Raw genomic sequence first — 27628 nt, forward strand, 5'->3', positions numbered from 1 at the left:
GGGTAGAGAGGCAGCAATACAATACACCATGATGTCCAGTGGTAAAGAAAAGCTATTAGGACCTACTGTCTCTATTACTTTGTCCTTGTTTTCCAGCTGAACAGTTTTTGCTTAGTTATTCTTTCTTTTTTTCCTGAATGGCCTTTCCTTCCTTCCTGGCCAGTTTGTGACAGGGAAAAGAGATTCTTCAGTTATGCACCAATAGGCAGGCTATTTACAGTACTAGATTTTGTTTGTTCCTTTTTTAAAGAGTCCAGGCTCATCACTTCCTTGAACATCACACACGTGACTTTAGTGCACGCAAACTCCACTTCTGATGAAATCTCATACGTGTATCTAAGCAATGAATCAAATTTCTGAACATTTCTTTGTTCAAAAACTGAACATTTCTTCGTTCAAAAATTCAATCTCAAGAGATAAAATTCCAAATTCCCTATCAATCTGGGTATTCTTTCTTGAACTCCACTCAATGCAGAATTGAGTGTGCATTACTTTCATCATTTAAGCAATACTCCAGTATAATGGACTTCTTTGCTAATTTGCAAACTAATCATTAAAAGCAAAAATAATGCAAGAGGTTGACAATTACCTCTCATCTTCCATTTCATCATCCATAAGGCTTTGAGCTTTCTTGGATTTGAGATGTGTATAGTGATATGGATATAATTGTTCATATACACAGGTAGGCTGTCAGAGAAACTTATACTTAGTGACACAAGTCATTATGCGAAGGGAGGGGGGGGGGGGGTAGATGGGGAGATAGCTACTTCTCTTACTAGTTCTATCATTGAAGCATGGTGTTATGTTTTTAGATAAACAGGAGTCCTTCACCTTCTTGTGTTTGGATAGCTGTTTCTTTGGATGCTACACTCATCTTTTAAAAGGAAGGGATGGAATGAGCTCTAGGTATGAAGTGAGCCGAGAATTCCACTAGTTCCCCTCCCCACCCCCGCCCCTAGGGGAGGACCAAGACACAGCTCATCTTGACAGGGTGTGATTCCCCGCTGCTCCACACCAGTCTCCCTTCCAGCTTCATTAATAGTGACAGTGAATCCCTCGTCAAAAGTGGATAATTAGGCATGGTTGATAAGCACAGGTGCAGCAGTGTTACCACTTTTTGATTAAATTTCGGCGGCCCTACGGGCTCCGTTGCGACAGCGCGATGAGATGCACATATGCTGCACCCCAATATTCAGGTCACGGAAGACAATTACGCATACAACCTCATCAAGCCCTTGCAGCTGTAACATCTTTGTCCCATCCCCACCCCTAACCAGCTAAAACCCACAGCACACGAGAAATGTGCAATGAAATTGCATACGTATACCAATTTTTCAAGTATTTGAAGCGATGCTGTTGTTCTCAAGTGTATGCTTTGATAGCGTGCTAACTGAATGATACCTCTCAGTCTGGAATGAAGAGATCCATAAACCAAAACTTGCAGGCGGTGAAATTGTTTTGAAACTAACATCATCTTCCCTTTTGAAATGTGACTATGCCCAGTAATATTGAATGGTCGATATTGTTTTAATGTGTGTGGTAATATCAATGTATCTCAACACCAGATGTTTCCAGCACTGCATTATTCAACACTGGAAAAAAAAAAAATCTTCCGCACAAAACTATTCATATCAAAGCTTTTTCCTGTAGCTAAAAAAAAAAAAAAAGCACCAGAGTGCATTAACCCGAGGCTGAACATCACATATGGTGGTATGACCACCGATAGGTGATCTTTACTACATACAGATCGGCTTCAACAGAAACTATACATGGCTGAAACAAAGTTCTAGAGAATGAAATTCCAAGCATGGTGGTGTACATTTGTACAGGTACTGCATCACAAGTGGGGACTGCTGAAGGTATAGTAGTGCAGCAGGAGGAGTGCACCATGCACTCTTGAGAGATATTATACTACATGCAGACGCTGACAGTCTTGGGAAACGATCTATACATCACCTCGCTGCTGACATGATTTATTCATCGGCAGACTCGCTCTATGTCAGGCTAACAGCGGGTTCTGGGACATTAACTTTGGGTTCCTCATTGACTGCCTCAAAGACAAAGACAAAAGGGTGACACTGAGAAGAAAAAAAAAAAGAGACGGGCAGAGAAATGGAGATAGCAAAACTCTGGTAGCAGGAGAGGAGGGTGAACAAATAAACACCATCTCCTGAAAATACCACCTACCAGTACCCCTGACTCCTCCAGCTATCTGAAACTTGCTGAACTTGAAGGAAAATCCAGTTTGCTCAACTTATACAATTGTTATACCTTGCAGCAGAATGCACCCTCCAAGAATAGACTTTATAAGCTCTTCAAATCTTTATCATAGGAGGAGGGTGGGGGGGGGGGGTAGGATTTCAGCCAAAGAAAGTAAGTAAAAGGTAAATAAATCAAAATGTCTTGCCCCTACCTACCCTCCCCCTCCCCTACCTTTCTCCAGCATGACCTTTGATTGACCTTTGCATCTCTGGCCGTGGGAACCATGCCACAAGAATGCGACCTCTGTTCTCCAATACTTTTCTTATCCTTTGAACAAGGAGCCGGCAAGGTGTTGGTCGCAGTCCAATATTTGAACTGAGCAGGAGTGCCTTCTAAGAAGCAGCATGTTAGCAGCAATCATTTCAATTTCCTGAATTTTCAAAGAAACCTAATATAATCATGAATTTTCCCTTTCTTCTATTTGACATCTCACACAGTCATTCTTATGCTATAAGCCTACAGCAATGTCCTCTCAGTAAATGGTGGCCAACGATTTTCCTGCAGGTGGTAATTTTGGAATTTCAATACGGCCTACATTTCACCATTTATTTCGTTTTACAAAGTACAGCGAACAACATTCCTAAGACTTTAGACCACAAGAATGGAAGGAGTCATATTATGTCAATGTCCTCTAATGTTAAAAGGGGACAGATGACTGAAGATACATCCCAAAATAGGATACAAACATTTACATGACAATATTACAAAGTTCACAGTTCACATGAGCCCTAACAGTTCCATAATACCACTACTTTACCTGAAAAGGACAAATTCCATACAATCATTACATTTCAAAACTACCATGGAATTTGTTCATTTCAACAAAGGTACAAAACATACATACTGCTCTTCACGCAACTATAACGAACTTGCAAACTTACTAGCCAAGTTTTAATATCTCAATGTCCTACAACATTTACTCAAGCATGATGCCTTCTGTGAAGCGATTGGAAATCCAAGCTTACCACTTCAGATTCTCCACAAAAATATGCATGAATAATGAATCAGGTATTGCCCTACCCCTGTGTAATCTCCACACAGATACGCACAGAGTTTGAATTGGACCCCATCCAGCTTTTTTTCCTGACATATTTCTGAACAAATGAGCCCAGCAAAGAGGACGACTGGCACCAACTGTTTGAATGGCCCACAAAACCTGAAATCACAATGGGGATATTTCTAGAGGGAATTCATGAATTGGATCTTCTTTTTTTCGGTAGCGCATCTGTCCAAACATTCAATGCAGTCCGCTGCTCGTGGGTCATGCATCCCAAGGGAAATGCGGTGAAGTTCACTGATTAAGAGATAAAGTTGGATCAAGTTAGCAAGACATGATAGGTCCCTATAAATGTGCACCTTTCAGTCTTCGGCATATGAACTTCCAGGCATTCGCTAGCATTTTCCATCTCCCTTTCCCTTTCTCAATCAATGACCAAACATCTTTTCAAGTTCAAATAGTCCTACTACTGGCTAACAATGACAACTGAGATCAACACTTATCTGCAAATTTAAGTTTCAGTATAAGTGCCTACTGTAGTGTAACCCAACACAAAAATTAATTGTACAATTTACGTATTATAGATAGAATTTGTGACCAGACTCCACACCTTTTATTTTAATGTTTAAATGGTTTGAAATCGATCGTAATAATTGATGAGAAAGTGATTACAAATCTACACCAATAAATCCATGAAAACTTGCACAACTCCTTGATATGCAGTTTAATTTCGAGCATACCAATCGCCTAACAACAACAAAGGAACGAATCTGTCCTCCATCTATTAGAGTCTGCGGATCAGAGTCAGAGCAAAATAAGAGGAAAACATCTTTATCTTGCGCTTACTATAATTGCAAGTATGAAAAACATCTTTTAAAAAATCAATCTTTTTCACCCTGATTTTCATCTAAATGCGGGGTTTCAACAGAAAATTGAGTTTCCCCTATAACACCAATTCAACAACTGGGCAATTGTTTCACAACATCAAGGTTTGCATCAAAGGAATACTCTTTTCTGCCAAGAAATTAAGCCTCAAACAGTCAATAGTAGGCAACTGCTCTGAAAAATTTTACCGGGTAATAGCGAAAATTCCAATACATTGTAGTTTCAAGAGGCTGTCATGTCATAAAGCTCTTCTGTCTAGTCACATTGAGTGCTGTACATCCACACACATTTGGATTTACACACCCCCTGACTTACCCACTGCACTCTGGCCAACCTTCCCAGCCTGGGTTCTGCCATGTGCTTGCCATGCGGCCGGCTTTCCATGCCGGCCTGTCCCCTGCACTGCACTACACACATACTGCTGCTGCTCACGACTTGGAGCATTCCTCCAATCACACTGTTCACTCGCCGGAGGAATGGCAAGGAGCAGAAGGGCTAGGGTTTCTAGCAGGTGTTTCTTGGGTTATTTGAAAGCCTATTGTTTGCTCAGTCGTGGAAACTGTGGTCTCCCCTTTCTCCAGTCCACAAAATGGTCATAACTGCAAGCACTATGGGCTTTGTCCACATATGAATTTAAAAAAAAAGACCCGCCAGAAAACCTCAAAGTGTGCACTTCCACACACAAAGAAGTTCCTCCCTTCACTGTGACAAAAGAAGTGTAGAGAGATGTGTATTCCACGCATGGGTAAGCACTCAAGTCATTGGTTCATATGGTTCAGTGAAAGATTGACTGACTGCACGCCAGCACAGCTTGGATGCTGCCCCCCCTTTACAAAGCTTATGGCCAGAAACCTCAAATAAACCAGCATACACATGGCTTAGCTCACTAACTCTTTTAATTCCTTTGTTGGTCAGAAACATGTGCTGGTAACTTCAGCTGGATTAGTCACTGTGTGCATTTGTGTGTATCTGTATGCAGGCATGTGTGCATGTGCATTCAGTATGAGTGTGTGTGTGTGTGTGCGCGCGTATCCTTTGTGTGTGCTTATAACCATATATTGCATGGCATGTCACAAGAGAAAAAGAAAAAAATGTGTGTGCATTTGTGTGTGTGTGTGTGTGTGTGTGTATGTGTGTGTGTGAAGACAAAAAAAAAAACCAAAACCAAACAAACCAGGAAACAAAGAAAAAAAAAAAGAAAGGTTGTTTCATTCAACCTTTCTTTGGGCATGTTCAGCTATCTTCCCCTAAGAAATAGCTTCCTACGATGTGATTAACGAAATTCAAGGGATACAAGTCTTATACTCCAAGTAATTACATTAAACAATACAACACAATGTGAAACCATGCAAGAAAAATAAAAGGCTGTTTGTTGTTCGACATGGCTGCCTTGAAATATCTCCGGTGATCAATGCACACACTGTATCCTCACAAAATTGAAAAAGACTCAACTCTTGTCAGTGACAGAGTAGAAGACAAGGCTTTGAAAATCCATTTTCATATATTTCAGAAAAACAGAGAATGAGAGCAAGCACACATGACAAGCTTCTCTTGTTCAAAATACACAATGAAATGTTGTCACAAAATATGATCTACAATTTGTAGTACTTACAAAGTAGATCTAATGACTGAGCATCAACCACATAACACATTAACAAATTTTATGACAAAAGTTAGCCTGCTCAATTCAACAGGTCCACAAGATTTTATCAAATACGGGCAGGGAATACCTCCTGAATCCTAAACATAACTTGTCCTTCACATTTTTGATTTTCCCTCCCCCCCCCCCCCCCTCAAAAAAAAAAAAAAGCATCAACATCAGCATCTTGGGACAGACACGACACATCCAGGCATAGGAGACTGTAGGAAGCCGTAAGGAGGCATCATTTTGCTGAATATGCACAAAGTGGCCATGTCAGAAGTGAACAGGTGCTAACTCCATCACCCAGCCTGCACTCCATAACCACTGGAAGCAGTAACAGCATGGAGCTACAACGAGCTTCGTGGTATCAGTGGCTGTATAAAGCACACAGATGGAATTTCCTACCCATCACACACCTTCCCACGGCTAGACTCAGGCAAAAAAAAAAAAATCCATTCTAACTATGGAAATGAATAGGCTGAACATCAGTCGAGATTCTGACATGGATGTGACGATTTGGGGGGCAAAATTTGAGTGAACAAAGCTGAACATATGGGATACATACCAAACACAGCCAATCCAAGAGTCTCCCCCGCTGGAACCATGAAGGCCAAGTCAAGCTTGGTGGCTGGCAAACAGGAAACGATGGGGCCATGTGGCGACTGGGTGCACTCCCAGCCCCCTGAACATGTGGTCCTCCGCCCAGCACTGCCATGTCATGAATATGGAGGGGCGAAGGAGGGATAGGTTGGTGCGCCAGCCACGGCGCTGTGCCACGGCGAGGTACTCACAACAGCATGCATTACAGATTCACTGCAGGTTACCGGCAGCGAACCACCATGCGATGCATATTCCCGAGTATGGCCACAGGCATGTTACGAGATGGCTCCAGATAGAGCATCCGCCATCTTGGTTTCTGCGTTCTTCCCTTCCCTCGCAACAGCGAGATGGGTGGCCTCGTGTTACGTTGGCGCTGCCCTGCCACGTTGGAATGGAAACCTCCTATCCCACAGAAATCTCTCGACTGCATGGGTTTTACAGCCTGGATTGTTCCGGCGCTGCAAGATGACCTACCACTACCAGCAACAATGTCGAGCACCTTCCACCGATTGGAAATGTCTTCCATATGTGTGGGAAGAAAGTCAGAGTGTGCTGCGCTCACTGCAGCCACCCAGCTTCATCTGACATGACGACATAAAAAAAAAAGGAGGGAGAGAAAAAAAATCCTGCCATCACCACCTTCACAAGACGATCACAAGACTGAGAATGAGCTCATACTGGAAGCCAGGCGCTCTCTTATTATACAGGCACACGCCAGAGCCTGGGCTGAAAAGGGAAAGCAGCATGCAGTCTCCTCGGCTGCACCGCTCGCTAATAAAAATGCCCTGCCTGCACACAAGATGCATGCCCTTTCATTTTTTGGCGGCAAGACCAGATTCAGCATGCTTGCTGGGTAGCGTGACCCAGCTGATGAGGTCAGCTGAGTAGGCTATTTGACCCCTTAGCAAACTAGTCTGCTTCTCAGACCCTTATCCCTGTACTGAACGAAGGCCATTCAAACCTCGATGCACTGGTTTTACACACCCTTTTTCAGCATTTCAAATTTCCAGGAAGTACTGCAGAGCTTTGTACAAGCAATTCACAGAAACTGAAACTAACATCACCACCACCCACTCTTACAGTACACAAATAATGCTACATAAATAGAATCCTCTTCGAAAGAACAAGTAAATCCATTGCTAATTAACTTTCACACACTATTTTTTTTTCTTTCTTTCTAGAGCAAAGTGACCCCCCCCCCAAAAAAAAATACATATATAACACTCTCATCCTTCCCCAATAGGCTAGAGGAAACTTCACATATATGCCCTTTCATTTATAACATAAAGAAAATATAGGCCTATATATTAATGCCTCATATGTACAAATGTATGCACTTATGATATGACAGATATTTTTATATGACTCATTATATTGTCTTCTACGCTAAGTTCTGACTGCAGATGCCAGCAGTCTGGCGCAAGCCACCTTTTCTCTTCTTTCTTTCTTTTTCCTCTCACTCTGCAGCCTAGTGAATGCATTAATTTGAAAGGCACGGAGTAATGAATGGAGGTTTGACACCCTGCTCTGGCCGAGCAGGGGGGCATTGCCGCCCCAGGTTAGAATAATAACCACCGAACTAACGCACCATTTCTTCCCTTAGCCACACAATCATAATTCAAAGAGAACTCCCAATGATCTCGGCTCGGCAGCACTTAGTCTAACGAACAAGGACTGCAAAGAACTGACCTTCTCAAGTCCAAAAATGTTTCATTAAGCGGCATATTAATGGTGGTGAAAATATGCCAAACCATTTAGATTCCTGCAAACACAGGTTATTTCAGCCAACAAGCTTGCATATTATGACTTAATTTGAGCTATTTCATTAGCCAGTTGGCAGGGGCAATGCCACTACTGCGAAAATAAGCAGAGCAATTTCAAGTATGCAGTTGCTTACACTTGCCAAGAAACAAATCAAGGTAGGGTAAGGTACAATCTCCAGAATGTGAATGGATGGGGGTGGGGAGGGAATGCTAGCAGAGATTGCTGTCCATGCACTCCGAAGATTTAAAAAAAAAAAAACATAAAAAAAAACATAAAAACAGAAATGAGAGGGAAAATTCATTCTGTTGTTCAAGTTGACTTTTATAGAAGTATTGTCAGATAAAACTGTCAGTCTTTGTAAATAGAAGTCTTTGTCAGAAAATATCAAGAAAATTCAACAATATTTCATTTTCTTCTTTTTTTAAATGAAAAGGACACATTCCCTTCCCTCTACTTGTTAATATCATTCCCCCTCCTTTCTGGAAGAGGTTGGGAACCTACAGTTGGAAGTCAAGTGCCTTTTAATTATGCTTAAAAAGAGAAAATGTGTTCAATTCTCTTTATGTATTCTGTATACATTGTATCATAGTCCTGCAAAGACATCTCAAACTGTTGCAGTCTTCTCATCCAGCGGTGATGGCACTGAAACTTCAAAAATTCCTAACTTCTGAATTTTTCTTCAAATTTTCTTCAAATTTCACATAGGGCCTATGTGATCACCTAATATTACTGCATTTACTCAGTCCACACGTACATTTGGGTATTGTCACCATTAAAGTGGTGGTCCCAAGGAGTATTGTAGGCCTATAATTCCACATAGTCTCATAGAGAATGAGAGTGACATCAGGTAGGCCTATAATGTTTGTGACTGACAATGGCATCTACCTCATCGTGCTATTAGTTTCACAACCTTTGTGGTCAACTAATACTTGTGAAATTAACAACATCTCAAAGCATCTTCCCCAGTACATGAATGAAATGTAAAGGCCCTATTGTCTTGCTTGAGCAATGCACAACTAGCAGTCAGCAACACTAGTATAACTTATATTCATACCTATTGATGTGGTCCTCAATTGAAAGTATATCACTTACAACAACAAAATCAGATAAAAATGAAATAAGAATGCTATGGATATATGTGGCAATTATACGAGACATTAGGCTCAACTAAAATGTGCTTGAAAACAGTTCTTCTACGTCATATGCTAAAGCAGCACAATCATTTCAATAGGATGCATGTAAACCTATGTCATACACAGGACTTCACTAGGATTTTCTATCTGGTGAAATACCTGACAAATACACATTACCTAGGAAGGAAGATACACCAGTGCACATGGGGGGGGGGGGGGATGGTTTCTCTCGATCATTCAGCTAGATACATGTGGAAGTTTGCTTGCAATCGTTGTGGAAGAGAAAAGCATACAGACTTATTAAAGAACAAGGAGAGTTTATAGGCTGCATTTCCTCTCTCTCCTGCCCTTTTGTTGCCGGCGCTCTGGCACATGAAATGAATGCCTCGCTGAACACTGCCATCAGAGCACATGGCAGAGCATAGCGCAGCCCCCCCCCCCCCCCCCCCCCCGCCAATAGTTGTGGTTGCAAAGAACCTTTCATTGTCGTCATCCCAACGATGAAAGTCAAGTCAAGCCCTTGCATGGATTTCACTCGATTGTCACTTGATAAAAAGACTGGCTTTTCAAATCCTACTGCCACCATTTCTGCATTCACATGCGGAGCCCGCGCTAGTCTTTATTTACACAAAGAGGAAGCAATACCATTAAAAATAACTTTAAAAAATATATATATAATAGACACAATCCTCCGTAGCTGGAATGAAATAAAAGTCTGCAAATGAAACTAGCTAATGGCAGTCTAGCAGAAGGGAATAAGGGTGGCTTCTTCCTCTTTCCCTTTTTTTTTCCCCTTCTCTCATTTTTTCCCCACTCAAGTATGGTTAAATTGGAAGCTTTCAGCATCAGTGAATGATTTCATTTGGCTGTATGTTGAACAAAGGCAGACCAAACCCTGCTTCCCACTTGGCTGCTATGCTTCCCAACGAGAACCGCCAGGTCAGAATTGCTTTTTGTGCAAGAATGTGAAAAGAAAAATAAAAGGACTTGAATGATAATTTTGACAGATACAGTCGTGCGGTACGGAATGAGTTGACAGTTTAGAGCAGTGTGATCTGATGTATCCCCTCAATTAACCATGAAGAAAAGAGCGAGATAACGGCTCATATTCTCTCTGGCTGATGCACAAGATCTTTCGAGGTACAAAGAAATGCCTGATAATTTTTTTTTTTTTTTTTTTTTTTTGGGGGGGGGGTAAAACACTAAGCTTGCGGTAGGGAAATTCCTTTGCTCTTAGTAAACAGCAGACACATAAAGTGGCTTCTGTTGGCTTTGCAAATAATACATTACCACGAATTAAAATCATTATATCTGGCAAGACCTCTTGCTACAGTGATTCAACATTGGCCAATAACTCATCACTAATTTACTAAATGCTTTTGTCCACTCTGTGTCTATTCGAAAAGAGCATACTCTCTACTTCCACAGCATTTGCTAAAATGTCAGCAAAGGGTCAAATGTGGTTCACAACACTTCTCGCCCAATTAGAAAACAAAGCTTTTTTTCTTTTTCCTTTGTGGAGCCTCTATCAAAGTGCCCTAAGAATTGCTGCCAGCCCCAGGGAATGAACATTTGCAGAAAATATAATTAGTTCATCTGTCCCTGACCTGAACTTTAAGCGAGGTAGTGACCCCATATCCCTTTCCCTCAATCAGAGTCATACCATGCTAGTCTTGGAGGATTTTCTACCAATTGTGGACTATCTGTAATTCAACACACCTGCTCAAGGTCTTTGGTGTCCTCACCACCACTGTCAAATAAAAATACATCATTTTTTTCCTTTTTTTCTTTTTCTAGGGTGAACTGGTCTTTCATGCATTACTCATTGTTGGTGGCGGTGGTCTCAATATAAGCAACAAAAGACATCTACAGACGTCAATCACATGACTCAGTCAGGACTTTTCTAGTATTGCTGCACCATTCTATGCATTCAACAAAAGAGTTATACCTACCAATTTACGCATTACACAGACACTAACAATAAGCATATCTAATCGACAAACTAATATTTCACGCTTTGCAAGAGTGAAATTCATGATTAAAAATACAAAAAAAATGTGGTTTCTGGTGTCCTGGGGTACCAAATAGAAACCTGCCATTTTGCTGAATTATCTTTTGTTGTTATTGTTGTTGTTGTTTTAGCACTGTACACTGGATTTCCATAAAACAAGAGTTTCTGCACTTTCATTTTTCTCAAATCTGATTTGTCTTCTTCTTGCAGTATGCGGTACAGCTTTTCCTGGTAGGGCCTACCGGGTATCCATCACTTATTAAAAATAACTTTCCTGTGGCACCAGATTCTACATTTACAGCAAAAGTAATCAGAGGGCTTCTGGCTGACATAGTACGTCCTCTTGCAACATGGATATCAAACACAGCCATACATCTTTCTTTTCGAGGCCTGGACTAAATGAATAAACTTGCATACCATACGTATGATCAATCAATGCTGTGCAAGCATGCAGTTAGCAAAGTGAAGTTGAAGGGGAACTTTCCAGACGGAGGAGGCATGAGGAGGAGTTAACAGCACAGAATCACTGAAAGAGAGCTTTCATCTGCTAAGGCAAGGGGGGAAAAAAAACCAAAAAACCAAAACATGTCTCTGGCACTCTGCCAACATTGCAAGTTCGGTGCATAAAATTTACATCATGGCAGCAGCAAAGGCCCTCCATCCATGCGGACTTGATGCGGACAACATGCTCTCTCTCCCTGCACATGCAATGGGTAAGAGTCCAGGCTTGCCCTTCGATTTTCAGCGGGATACCTGTGGCACCCCTTTCCCCTCTATCACATCCAACCCCCCCCCCCTTTTTTTAAGCAACCTCTAACTGTAAATGTGCATTACATTGCCATCTTCCTAAAGTATCTCCTTAATATGTTCACACAGGAACCTTCCAGTATTACCTAAGGAATGAATTACACCGAGTTTAATAAAATGATTGCATTCGGAAAAAGACAACAACTAGCAACAATTTTATGTTGTACCACCTCTTATGTAGGTCTCTGAATATCTCAAACATGTTACACCAGTTGAAGACACAATAGGTATGTTCATACTGAGGCTAATCATCGATGGTTAGCTAATCATCCATGAAAACTGCTTGCCCCCTTCAACTACAAGTGTCTACATGAAACTCAATCTTTAAGACTAAACTTTTGAGCAAAAGTCCCATTCAATGATTGAATCACAGAACTGGAAGAAATTCATACATGCAGCACCAGTGGTAAACCTGATAATGTGCAATGACAGTAGCATACTGCATGCACTGGAGGTTGGCCCAGAAGGTAAGGGTAATGAGTTTATGGAGGGGTCAAGCTAACTTTCAAGTTTGTTGACAAAGACCATGTCCACACACCGTGAAACTACATTGCAGCAGAGGGTACTTCCCGTGGTTTGTGAAGAGCATAAACCATATGAAATCTTATAGTTCTAATCATCAACTAATCTTACAGATAGCTACTTTTTGAGTGTGTCTACACAGGGCTAAGCTGCAAGCTAATCATCAAAGTTAACCTCCTGAGTTAACGTTCAAGATTAGCAACTTCATGTAAACCCACCTATGATAGTAGAAAACAATACACAGACTGGGCGCCGTGTCACTGCTGTTTCGAGCCTTAACCACATACACATGGAATCTTGGCAAGTAGTATTCGCTTTACCTAGTTCCACATCATTTGTAGATGTGAGGGGCTTCCATGCAAATGAGACTCCTCATTTATAATCTGCATGATCTGAAAGCTGAACAACGTTTGGTATGAGTGTAAAGTCGGCGCTGTGGGAATCATGGTGCCATCTCGTTCCCACTGCCTTTTCTTCGGGAGGAAATAGGATTACTGGTCTGCGTCTCCCAACCACTCAGTAATTACGAGTGCTTCTGTACCAACAATCAATCAGATGCCAAATATGCATGGAAGATGGTGATGGCTGAACACATGTGTCAATGCAATTTTGAACATACTGGGTAGTCAAGTAGGGTCCCTATTATGTTCCCTCTTTTTCAGAGCTAGAGAAGCCATAAAAACTGTCAGATTACATTTGCCCTGCATTTTGCTACGGATTCCAAACAACGTCATGCAAGTCCAGTCCTTTGTCTTTGAGACTGAGGCAAATGCTTTGACCTACATTATGACAATACTTGTTCAGTCTGGTCCAGTATCGGTTGGTAGTTTAGTCATTTGTTCAATCTCTGATGGAACAGTTCCATAACTAGAGGCTCACAGTACTAGTTTTGGCTAAAGCATGCCATATTTGTCTTGACAACCCAAGATACTGTTCTATGTTTCCGAAAACATAAATGGAAAGACAAGCACTTGGGATTCTGCAACAGCTAGCCATGGTCCTAGTTACAGAGTTGCAAACGAGCAACTGTCAGACAGCTATTGACTGCAACTTCTGCTCACACAAGGCCATGACTGTGTTCAATTATGATTTTCTTCTTCTTCTGTATTCTTACTACTGGTAAATGTGACTAAGAAGGTTTGAGAGATGGAGTTACAACTGACTATAATTATTCAATCAGCTGTCAGTTTTCTATGGATGGACAAAAGAATTCCACAGGTGCATTTGTGCCTTTGATGTTTGATGCTTGAAGCCGCCATCTTTCTGAGCAATCTGAAGATTCATTTTCAACGCTAACATAATATCGGGTATATGCTGCTCATTTATACATCAAATGCAATGAAATTTCACCTAATGATAAAGCATATAAAACAAAAGTCAATTCCGTTCGAAAATATGTGCAAAAGTGTAAATCTGAGCTATATTTTGTGAAAGTGTTTGAAATTTTACCCTCATGGAAAGCCATATTTATCACTTTTCTCCTTATTTCCGCCAAATGAAACTAATATGGTATCATCTTCAAGTATAGTTCTTTATAAATTAATATGTCAGATTAGCGTACAGACACGTACAGTCGAGTAATTTTGATATCTATTTCAACAATATTTGAGCAATTTCTATTTGCGCACCCCCGTGCCTTTACCATTGTCTACCGCCCATCGTTTGTAAGTAGGGATAGCGAAAAGTAATTACTATCACAAAGACACATCTTCCTTGGAAAGTGGCTGGTGATTATGCAATGAGACGCGAGTCAATTGTCTTCGCATCTGAGCGGCAGATCCAGTTCGACACATACTTCAAATATTTTTGAGTAGCGGCATCGAGCATGGGATCAAAGCGAATAAGACTGTTGTGACTCCATTTGAACCTCCTTGATAGTGACCAAGAACACCATACACAATCACAGAATATTAGTCAGGTTCACTATGACAAGGAAGAGAACTGTGTAAAACTTGGCCCATATCTGTTTCTCCTACTCATAGACATTTTGTATTATCAAATTACAAGGCAAAACCACTTCAAAACTACATGGAATCACCTCTCTCATTCATACAAAAGCAGCTGGTAGTTTAACTGATATCTAAATGAAAGCGATATTTTACACTAAATGGCAGGATGTTTGGTAGAATCCATATCTAAACAATGGAGCGTTGCTGCAAAACTATCATTGGTGCAAATGGAAACTGACTCTTGCATTTGCTGTTTCACTGAGCTCAAATATCAATCCTAAGTTCAATTCAACTGATCTTGGGGACAAGTTTGGGATCAATCAGCCTTCAGAAGTTAGGAACTGTTTCACAAAGCCATTTGGGACAACACCTTGTTCCCATCTTGCAACATCCTAAAATACATCTTGAATGTCTATGCATGGAGCAAGGAGCTCCATGGTCTATAGTAACCTTTCCAGCTATTTCTGATCTGAATCTGTCCCAATATTGAGTTCATCATTTGGCACAATTTATTTCCCATGTTAGTGACACAGGGCCCTAATGACTGATACACTGATCTGTCCGTAGAACCTAAAGCCATTACATTGGGGCCATGTACAGTAGGCCTGTAGTATACCTGGGGGGTGTTTCACAAAGCTGTTCTTAAAGTTACAAAGGACTTAAGAACGACTGGTGATCAGTTCTTATGTGCTATACTTATCAGAATCTCAATAATTCAGCACAAGAGCTGATCACCAGTCATTCTTAAGTCCTTCGTAACTTTAAGAACAGCTTTGTGAAACACCCCCCCCCCCCCCCCCCCCAAGTAGCCTGTCCTGCAACAAAGAAAACAGCAGGCTATGAAAACATCTTTGGTTCACTCCCTGTCTGGTGTTTTTCAAAAGGGGGCAAGTGTCTGCAGACAGTCACTATTTGATATCCTTATTATTATTATTCTTTTTTTTTTTTGCCAAACAGATAACTTTGTTCCCCATTGAGCAAGTGGGCTTTCAACGTCAATTCTTTCGAACTCTGTTGGCTCAGCCATACCCACATGTGTGTTCATGAACACTGCAACATGTGGTCTGTTTATTCTTGGTATTAGTTATGGAGCAACCTCTCTTTGTAGCTCAAGGATCCCTATGCATAAACCCCATGTCTCCTGTCCAACTACTCATACATTCACAAAAAGAACGTACCTTCAGGATACAAATTTGCCAATGGCAGAAGATTTCAAGAATGTCTCCTTTAGACATGATGAAAACATACTGCACACACCTCTGCCCATTGTGAGACTGTTTCTTTGCACACATAGCTACATGCACAATATGTGCAACATCACATCTAGCAAAACTTTACCTACAATGAAAATACTTTCGGAAGTGTGTCCAGTTCTACTTTACTTCCCAATCTTCCCGCATTCAGATAGATCGCTGGAAACCATCAAATGGTACATCTGATAGAAGGCATGTTCACACAAGACCTTTATCATCATTGTTAAGCTTATTATCATTAAGGAGAAAATTGTTCCCCTAGCCACAAACTCGGACACATTATATATTATTGATACAGCATATAGCCCTTTTTCTACTGGATTCCACAAATTTTATTGCACTGATAAGAGGTCATCAACGATGGCTTCTTAGCTAACTTCAAGTTAACTACTAGCAAGTTACATCGGCTCAGTGTAATCTTCACTAGACTATTAACTTCCTATCTCTGCCATTTGTATTCATGCCATGCCTGATAACATCTACGGCACATCAGCGGAGCAAATCCCTACCCTGCCTTTTCTGTGGTGAGCAACAGGCCGAGAGCAAGAGGCGTAGCAGCACTTTCTTCCAGTTGTCACTCGTCCTGTGCCGATGAGTTGCACACATTTTATGCACGCAGCCTGCTGCCATTCACTGCATGCTGACTGACAAAAAAGTTCTGAGAAAAGTCACGGCCATCCTCATTCGCATACTGTCACCTCATAACTCATTGTGCACATTCTGCAGATGCCAGGTTTCAGGAAACTTGAGAAGGGGAAAGAATTAATGGGAACCTTCACAGACTCACTCGATCACCCCACCCCTAGCCCAACTTATGTGGGAGTAGGGTATACCCCCTTATAAAATCTGTACTATAAAAGTGTTGTTGTTTTTTTGGTCATTTCAAATATTTCACCCCCACCCCCCCCCCCACCCCCCCAAAAAAATGTAGAAAGATATATGAGGAATGTTGCGTGCATTTAAATTTTGCATTTAAATTTTGCGAATTTCGAGAGAGCCAAGATTACTGAAACTTAGAACCCGTTTACAGTGAGTGAAAGGGCTGGGCTCCGCGGCCGAGCCCGGCCTTCATTTCACTTTCATACCGCAAAAAAGGCCAACGGTTCTATTTCACGAAAATTTCATACCACAAATAGGATCTATATCTTGCTTTACAGTAGCTGTAGCAGAGGAATTAGACCTCGATCACCAGGCTTTTGAGGTGAATTCTGGAGCTCTTTGTCGTGGTGAATCCAGCAAAAATTATGGACAGATCAGATGCCATGTAAGTATGGAATGCCAGACAGGTGATTCATGTAAACAAACATTCTACAATGTATCAACCTCATAGACTACTGTTCAGGCTCAGTAGTGGGGACTGAAACGTACAAATGACTCAAAACTGCAATGGCAAAAATGTTACAATCATTGTTAGCAACTATTTTTCTGTTTGCTTTACTGTTAAGTTTTGGGTTTTTTTTATCCTGTAAAAAAAAATGCACCCACATGTATTCAGTGTGATTTCAAGTTTAATTGGAAGCTTGAAGAGAAACATCACATGGCAATACAAGGGAAAAAAAAGAGGGAAGAATAACCAAACGAAGAATGCACGGATCGTTTAACACTTTAACACTGATCACAGTTGTGGTTATTAATTGTCTAATTACAACTTTGCTGTTCCGTATTTCTGGCATGTGACATGCTTCTGTAAAAAGTTACATCCCTTTGAAAAACAGAATGTTTTCCAAACTACTCATGCATTATTTTCTCTGAAATAATGTGGCAAACAAAGTGTTAAGGGTAAATGTTAGCTCATGTGTAAAAGTGCTACTTCCGATGTCTACCCCTCATGTTTGCTGTTCTACGAAGTGCAAAAACTCATGGCAAAAATAACCTAGTGTGTCTGGACATCAAAGCATTTATATTTGTCATTCCCCAATACCGGTACATTGAAATTCACAGCTCCCCACCCAAAAGACTGCATGCATCATTTCACTCTGAGCGCGGAAAATGATGCACTACAACTATGACATCACAACTGAATGATTTGAAAATGCCACAAAAGACATTCCAATCATCTCTCAAGCACATTCTCATTAACAAATCAAATACATACAATACATGCACAAACACCCTCTGAATTAAAGTAATAGGAGACCTCAGAAAGGGAACTCCTCAAATAAGGCATTGTGAAGACTGTTCCTTACAATTTTATATGCCACAATTCATCATCTTCATTGAGTACACTGCTTTTGTGTATGATAGGATAGGCAAGTCTATTGTCAACACGGAAATGTGGGATGCACTATAAAGTTATGAGTGGGCCGGTTTGATGTCTTGAAATTCATATCTTTTCTATTGAGGTCCTTGTGACCATCTATTCCATTCACGTTACCATTTAAGAAACGACATCTCAAACACATGCAATGCAGTTTTATTGCTTTTTGTATTTGTTATATTCATCAGGCAGGCTTTATGTTACAATCAGATTAAAGGACAAGTTCACCTTTACATGTGTGGATTGAGTGAATGCAGCAATACAAGTAGAACACATCAGAAAGTTTGAGGAAAATTGGACAATCCATTTAGAAGTTATGCATTTTTGAAGTGTCAGTGCTGCCAACACTGGATGAGAAGACTAGACAGTTTGTGATATCACATATAATGTGTAGAATGAAAGAAAAGAAAATATAACGAAAATTCAACATATTTTCACTTTTCTCGCATAATAAATAGCATGTGACTTGCCTCTTTCAGAAGCCGTGAGAATAATATCACTCTTAACATTAATCAGGAACAAGTCAAGGAAATGTGTACTTTCAAAAAATAAAATTGTAGAATTCTCTTCATATATTCTTTTTCATATAATTCTACACATGCTACATCACAAACAGCAGTGATGGCGGCATAGCCTCACTGCACCTCTCAAAATTCATAATTTTTGACCAGATTGTCCAATTTTCTTCAAACTTTCACTGCTGCATTCACTCAATCCACACATATATTGAGGTAAACTTGTCTTTAACAGCAGTACAAGGATGGATCTATCACAACACGTGGCACAACCTGCTCAATGATCTTAATTTGAGCCTGGTAGGACCACAGTATACACTTACTTAAAACATGTTGTTCGAGATGATTGATGACAGAGCTATTAAAGCTCTTATGACTTAGGCTAAAACTAGTGGTAGATTTCCTGAATTTCATGAGAGACTGCATTTGATTACAAGATCTATCACCACATATCAAAGTCACCAGAAAAAGATTCTTGAGGAGAACTGAGAATCAAAATAGCTTCTTCTTAGGAATATTCAATCATTACCACATATTACAAGCACTGAACAAAATACCGTAAAACATAGGCCTATTGGACCACTACCAACAGGATGCTGTGGGTTTTTGGTTGTTTTTTTTTAACAGATGTTTTGCTACCTATTACGCTGGAAATACACTGCACTATCATGTTACCTTTTCGTTGTACTTGTACTTTATTTCTCCCTACAGTTCAAAGCATTTTTTTTTTTCAGCATCATGCACATATCCTATAAAAATTTCCCCGTTGGTAAGTAAATACAGCACCTTGTGTAAATAATGCAGGGGCTACTGCCGCATGAAACACTTTAACATCAAACCACAATCTGACAGGAAATGAAATTTTTCATCATAAAAATACCATCCATCCGGAAAATCAATACGCCGGGAGAAGAAAGAGAAAACTGTGGTAGAAGAAGTTGGTGAGATACAAAGCCCACATTTATCAAAACCCTGGCAACAGGTAGGGAATGTATGTCAAGGTTAACCAGAACTATCAAGCACAGGTTACAAATCAAGGAGCAACAGTGTCTGTGAAACAAAGGGTGCATTTAAATTATAGCAAATTTTTGTGGGTAGAAACATTGTTGAGAAATCTTGTTTTGTGGTTTAAATTTTGCCATAAGCAGGAGTCATGATTAGAAACATGGCTTTTGAAATGCACTGTGAAAGTGCAATTAAAAATTGTGTTTCACTAGGAACAAGGTTTTGAAAGTATTAATGCAACCATGATTTGGAATAGAGTTTATATGACAGCATAGTTGCACACACCCTGATTGATCGATCTTATCGCTATGGACAAGCTGCGCATAATGAGATGCAAAATGGCACAGTCTGTGTGAGCCACAAACATGCACATGATCAATGCTCCTCTGTCAAAACTGTGTTTCTCGGTACGCAAAGTCTTATTAACGCTGCCTTAACTCCTGCTAGGTACCAGAGGGAACTCATCAGCATCCAGTCAAAATTTGTGCTAACTCTAGAAATGCAGGTATTCTGGAATTTCAGTTCAACCCGTTAAGGACGAGTCAGGAGTAGATACTCGGGCAGGTGTCTATGGGAAATGAGTGTTGTAGCAATATCAGCCCATCCTTGACGGGATAACAAAAGAACCTATTCTCATTGGGAAATATTGCGACATTACAGGTCATAATTATTTGATCATTCCATTCCCACTGCAATTAAGACAAACAGAAAATATGTGATGTCATGGCACAATAGGAAAAATCACAATGTCACATTAGGTCAGCCAGCTACATTGATGTATATCTCATGTGTGGCCATGGGGATTAAAGGCATAATTTACCATTTGCAGATGAAACAAAACCCCAGCATTAGTGCTTTAAAATAGTTCTAGAATGTGAGTTAGGGATAGAAACCACTGTAAAAATTCAAATCTGTATACTTGATGTTAAGTGTTGTTAAATACACAAAATGTGAACAATAGTTATAACAAAAATGTTTCCAGATTAAACCATCTACAGTTATGGTTTATTGAGAAAAACACCAATATCTCCTAATATCTTAGGCTTTATTGCAAAAATTTTACATGGTGGGATGTTTTGTGATACAACAGACCCACACATATGCATCAAATGTGATATCTTGAAAATTTTTGAAATCACTGCTCCCAAAGGTAAACAGGACCTTTAATCTAAACGTATGTGTGTACGTCATGCATGACTAAATGGTGAGTTTTCTACAGTAAACTAACGACTCACACTGCATACTGTGACTGGAATCTCTTAAGTTTGATAGAAAAATTGATCCCCAGTGTATTATTCGTCTGGTGACATTTCTGGTAGCTTTCAGCAGTTGCCTAGCAACTTTCACGTAAATGATGCTTTATTCCAATGTCTTGATTTTTCACTGTCAGAACAAATGGATCGCCCAACAATCAAGCTTACATTTGTAAAAATTATGTACATCCTCTTCATTCATCAGGGAAAAAAGGGGGGAATATAATGTTTGAATTTAGAATCAGGAAGCCATCTTGACAATATACTCAAACAAAACAAAATGCACAAAAAAGGAACCCTGTATTATATAGGACCATACAGTACATGCACAATACCATCTTCAACACTTCCATGCTTGTTGGGGTTTGGTCGAAGCCCCATTATGCATGCATTTGTTATGCTGCATGGCTGAGACATTCCTTCATGCGCACTCCTCAGCTGGATTCCTTCATTATATAATTCAAGAGATGCGAGTGCAGCTGGGACACAAACAGCGAACTTCCTTCATGAGCAGACAGAGACAATTATCGTCCCTGTCAGGAGACTTTTTTATTATTGACAACTCGCGGAACATCTTCTGAAATAGAAGTCTATATCTTCCATTACCTCATCTCTCTCTTTCTCTCCCAAGACACAAACACACATGTGATGCATACTCCCTTTTCACAGAGGTTCTTCCTGACAACATGCCAGTTACCTCGAAGGTTCAACTCTGGGCTTTTGCCAGAGTTTGCCCCCAGAATAGCACCATTAATGTATGCAAATCGGTTTCCCAGTGCTGAAATGAATTTAGTAGAGCAGGTGCAATGAATTGTTCACTATGTCATCAGGAAAATATGTCTATAGATAATTTTGAATACATACATAAGAGAGCCTTTGAGATGATATGATTAGGGATTTAACTCTCACGGATTTGAATGTGTGACCAAGTCCTAATGTAACAAAAATTACATATATCATGGTATAGTTTCTCTTTTCATTTCTCTATTGATCAAGAAGAAAATACCCATTTGTATAAGCCTATATTACATCAATGGTTGTTTGTAGGCCCTATATATCACATACAATTGTAGCGTATGATAATTTGATTTTGGAGTCATTGGACTTGAAAAAGGTGTCTCAGTTTGCATATATGCCAAATTCCCAATTCTTACCCTTTGCTCTCATGTTTATATTTAAGTAGTTATTCCTGAAATCTATATGCTTGTCCAGTCTTGGATAGTGGGGTTTATACCCTCTGTATCCTGCACTATGCACAGAAATGCATGGGGGGCAGTGCACTTTCAGACAAAGAAAGGATCCAATACTATAGAGAATGTTACAGCTGAAGTCAACCTATTCGTTACGCACCAGACTGTTTCATGGATCAAAACTGTATACGCCATATATTTCGCGAGTATAAATTTTTTGCAAATGGGGACTTCCCAACAATTTCGTGAGTGGTTAAATTTGCAATTGTGGAGTCCTGTCGTGAACAGAGAAATATACGCGTATGTCACATTCACATCGGCATTTAGCCAATATTTTCGCGTTTTTACTTTCGCGAATAGCAGCTGACTTGCGAAATTCGCGAAAATAAAAACCTCGCGAAATATTCGGCGTATACAGTATGCAACATCTCCAAATTGTGAGGACAATCCTCAGGCAGTTTTGAATATCACCCTGTTACAATCTCTCGTAACTTCTCAGTTTTTAATAATATCTTCATGAAATCCAGTTTCTCTCCTGGATAGTTGATTGAGAACAAAAAAAAAAAAAAAAAAATGTATGTCTGTTAATGATATCCATATTTCATCACAAAATAGTTTTTTGTTTTGTTTTACACTTACTCTTACTATTCTGTATGTTTTAAAATGCAAAATGAATGGTATATCAAATAGCAATGGCGTGACGACATCACTGCACGTAAGACATTATTGCACTAACGCTCCTGTAATTGTATTATGGGATGCCTTGAGATCAAATTGCTTCAATGATTTAGCACTGATACCACAACAACAAAATTTTAGTTTCAGAATTGATCTGAAATAAAGAAAAATAGAAGTGTGGGGGTTCTCATGCCATTAAACCTTGATTATGCTGTCTGCGGTCTTGGCAAATACTATGCTAGGAATTTTGCAGACCACATTCCTTGACTAAAGGCAGCTATTTTCTCACAGGCATGGGCTACCATTACTGGAATGAGAAAGTTCAATCCCAATACTTCTGGAGCTCTCCAGGACATTAATAAGAATAATTGTGAGGGTTTTTGGTGGAATGGGAGTGGACAATAAGAACAAAAAAAGAACAAAAGAAGTTGCGTGTTTTAAATACGTTACATCAACGCCAGCTAAGTTTGGTAAACAACACGTCATTGGACCTTTAAATTGATTTCATTGAAGTAGATTGGATTTCTTTTCATCTGATGCATACTTGAAATTTTAAAAAATCAAATAAATTACCTTTAAATGGCAGCATATATAATGGCCAAGGATGCAGCTGGTGTATGAGGTCAGCATCTTTAAGTGACTCAAGTGCTACAAGTGTATGTGCCAACCTCACAAGCACTTATTTATAAGGGTATCTCAAACAAAACAGCACGACAACAGCAACTACCCTGGCAACAAGAACAAATCCTGGAAGATAATTGGCTGTTGCCACAGAGTAGTAATACAGTTTGTGTTTTTAATAATTTAAAAAAAAAAGAGTTTGCAACTGTGTCATTGTAACAATCTCTGGTCATCACGAGAATATGACTTTCCTAAACTAGTCTATGCCATGGGTATTGCAATGAAGACAACATTGTAATTCATTTTCTCTGGATGATATACTTTCGGGCCTATATATGCTGTTATTTTTGTGTAAAAATATTTTCGCAAATGAGGAGGTCACGGATATTTTCGCAAGATGTTGTTTTCGTGAATTGACACAGAGGTCTTCATAAGCGCATTGTTACCTTAGCGCATGGTGACATTTTCGCCTGTTGTTAAATTCGCGGTCCACGTGTGATTCGCGAAATTTGCATAAACTAAACCCTCATGAAAATTAACAGCTCATGCAGTAAAATAAACTACAACATGTTGTGAAATGTGAAAACTGTCTGATTTTCAAAATTCTGCAACTTCGAAATATCCATAAAACATCACACTGGATGGCAGGATTGGCTAGCACATCTTTTATCCTAGTAATTTGTACAAAATCACCTGAGCTTGGCTTTCCAATATGTCAATCTATTTATGGCAATATTCTAATTATCTGCCCTAGTGGAGGGTAGAAACCTGTGATCAACAACATGCTTGTTCATATCACTGTAAATGCCACTCAAATGGTCATCTAATCTCCTAACTCAAGACAAATTTGAAATCTTGTGTTGAAATACTATAAAGACTATATTACCAGGTATGAAGATTATGTTGCAAGTCCTTGCACTTACTTTATAATCAAAAGCTGAACATCAGGCCTACATTTTATAAATCACATCCTCAGTTAAACCCACTCACTGCTAACATCTGATTTGACAAAGGTTTATATAGAATACAAAAGAAACAAAAAGTACAACCCATTCAATCAAACCCAAGTAGTTCTCGTCCTTCCTCTTTGAGAAAGTGCATCGTAGTGTCACCAAATTGTAAAAAAAGAAAAGAAAATAGTTATCAATCAACTTTAAACTCATTTACACCCAATTATTTGGCAAACATTTCACAGAAATTTAGCATACACTGTGTTGTGCTCGTACATGTATCATGCAAGATATCTGGACACTGCTGTACCCCAGAGCCAAGATGTGAAAGCTCTGCACAAATTTGACTGATCACTAAAGATCATTCATGCATTTAAAACTGCTTAGCAGGGGGAAAGAAAAGAAGGGAGGGGAAAATAAAGATATATCAGTGCATCGTCCACAGTGATATACTGGAATCATAACTCACTTGGCAACATGGAATTTTTAAAGCATTTTTGCCCCTGTTCTTAAACAAATATTTGTTAATTCAATTGATGAAATTCTTTGGTCAAGCTGCTTTTATTGCAACTGATGACAAACTGCCCTACATCGATGTTACACAGTACCCACTGCATGCTATGAGGATTGGCACCAGCTCACTGGTTGTCAGGCAGAAGCTTGGTGGTCTAGTGGAGATGACGCCTGTCCGCTGATCAAGAGGATGTAGGTTCAAATCCTGCTCGAGTATGTATGCCCAAGATTTTTTTTTTGTCATGGCTACAACAATACTGATCAATTCAGTGTTTAATTACGTCAATGTAGAGCAATTGGTCAATCAATTGAAATATCTATTTTGAAAAATAATCGTGTCGCAAAAAATAAATAATATAAACAAGTTCATCAAAATTGGCTCAGTACAAAACTGTATCAATCAATAGTTTTAAAATAATTTTAAAAGTATCACTCTATCATCACTCCATCATTTCCTTACTTACATGAACATATAGTACAAGTGGAATGTCGTTTGGATGAAACCAAAAGACTGAAGAAAGAGAACAGAGTCAGAGAGAGAGAGAGAGAGAGACAGACAGAGAAAGAAATATATACAGGGAAACAATACTCATTCCTAAAGATTGAAATCCAATCTGACAATGAGTAACTCTAGCCACGGCTTATCAATGACCAATTATACAAATATACAGACGTGTCAAGTTAGGTACTACTACTAAGTACTATGTTCATCTCTCCTGGAATACCAAGTCTTGGTACCAAGCATGTTTGAAAAGGCAGCCTAAGCAGTAATACACACTATGATTGGTCCATTATGACATCTGTACAAGCTCTGTGGCTATGCAATATGGTGTGTGTGTGGGGGGGGGGGGGGGGGGGGTGGAGTGAGTAATTACGTGACCACACGCAGAGCAACGTCAGTATACTGAGACTAATGAACACTTAGTGAAATATCACACACTCTGCCCAGGCAATATGTCTGAGCTGCAATACTACACCATCAGTCTACATGCTAGATGTGTACTGTTGCCGTCCATGCACGACAGACAAAGAAACATCCACTACGTTGTACTCACAAGGCGAAGGGGATCAGAACACCCACTGTGCATGCAATATAAGAAAAGAGATTGACTAATACCTGGTGCATTGTGCAATGTTGCTTTCCCCTTGACAAAGCTGCGTTTGTCTCGCACACCAACACCCCTCCAGTTAGGAACCTCCCTATACAGTCGCTGCTTTGCCATTTCGCACAACTCATCCCAAATCGCAGCCTAAATCCACCACAAGTGCTCACAATGTTTTTTCTCTCCTTTTTTTTTTTTTTTTTTTTGGTCTCAGCAACTACACCACTTGGGCACTGACCGACAAATGACTTTTATTTACAGGAAAAGAGATAACCCCTGCATAGCAGATAAACCGTGATAAAAGTGGAAGTGAGCGCATTGGCAAATTTGTGAGACGAGGTATATATGTGCTGGGTAAATACGAGAGACAAGCATCTGAATGCATGTCAGTTTGGGCTTTGTGGTGCCCTTGTTATAATGGGCATTCCTCCACTGCCATAAATCTGACAAGAATTTCTCCTGACTGGGCAAAAGGCCCTTGGGCAGTGAACAAATGCGAAAGCTCTCGTTACATGCCTAATTTTTCCTCCTCCTCCAAGCAGCGCTCCGGAAGAGCGCATCGGGTTAAAGTTAACTCCACATTAAACCCCAACTGATAGATGCGGTCACAACAGGAGGGGTGCCGGGAGTTGTTTGTTAGAGAGCTGATGGTTGACAAGAGGATACGTACCGATGGCAACCCGGGCAAGGACCATGATCTTCTCGTTGCCTACTTTCATGAATTCCATCTTTTTCTGTCTGACCCATCAACGGGGCTCACAACAAATGTCTCAAAGTAAGGGATACTCCTCTCGGCTCGGACGAGTCAATGCGCTGAACTTGGATCTGGAGCGTCGAAACAAAGATGGCTTTCCTCGGCCAGAAAAAAAAAAGAGCCAAACATTGCAGTAAGCGAATGGCTGTTAGCAAGTCGGCATTCATCTGAGCAGATCATTAAGCATATTAGAGGGAATGGCCGTGCACAAGTGTTGGAAAAAGATGCCAGGGCGCGGAGGCCGAATGGGGGCAACGCTTGGCATGGGGCTGCAGCCAGGCCAGCCGGCCCTCCCGCAGGCTAAACTCAACAACGCTGGGCCACAAACCCTCCATGTTCACTTACATTCCTGGTATGCTGGGATGTTGATTAGGTCAGAGGGGGTAGGTAGCTCACAGTTGCCCCTGAGATGAAAGTAACAGCTGGCCTGCCCCGTCAGGGGGGCAGGGATACGTGCCTTTCAACTCATCCCCCACCAACCACAAGAAGGGGGTGGGGGGCTGGGAGGGAGGGGTACAACATCAGCATCTCTTGACAGATGCGCTCATCATTAGTCACCCACATTTCTGTTTCGTCTCATTTGGTGGGAGTGTTACACATCCTCATCACACTGCCACATTATCAATGGGGACCATGCTAGCTGGCCACCCACAGACACGGAAGGAAGAAGAACATCACACTTGTCTTCAGTTCTGAGATGGGGAGGGGGGGAGGTGGAAACATGCATGAATCAAGAACCAGTCTACATCTACTCACTCAACATCAATAACTGCCAAAAGTCCACAAGGCTACACATGATGGTGTCATATTCTCCGCCAACTCAAGCATAGAAAGATGGCACAATGTCTATGTCATATCATACTCCCAACTACTATTCTACACTCTGACCAAATGAATTTGCCATTTATTGTCTTATTGGTGTGCATAACACATGAACCAGGGCTCTCAAATAGCAGTAACCTAG

General features: G+C 40.3%; 1 protein-coding gene across 1 annotated transcript in view; it reads right to left on the reverse strand.

Annotated features, from left to right (window-relative positions):
• LOC139721477 (serine/threonine-protein phosphatase 4 regulatory subunit 1-like) overlaps positions 1–26857 on the reverse strand; it is a 64376-nt gene extending 37519 nt beyond the window's left edge. Inside the window, exon 1 of the mRNA XM_071632794.1 lies at positions 26581–26857. Coding sequence (XP_071488895.1) covers positions 26581–26638 — 58 coding nt within the window. The 5' untranslated portion in view covers positions 26639–26857. The remainder of the gene's footprint in view (positions 1–26580) is intronic.
• Between the last annotated feature and the right edge of the window lie 771 nt (positions 26858–27628).

The sequence above is a fragment of the Diadema antillarum genome, unplaced genomic scaffold (assembly GCF_040938485.1).
Source record: "Diadema antillarum isolate AM-2024a unplaced genomic scaffold, OU_Dant_1.0 scf00000143, whole genome shotgun sequence".
Lineage (NCBI taxonomy): Eukaryota > Metazoa > Echinodermata > Echinoidea > Diadematoida > Diadematidae > Diadema > Diadema antillarum.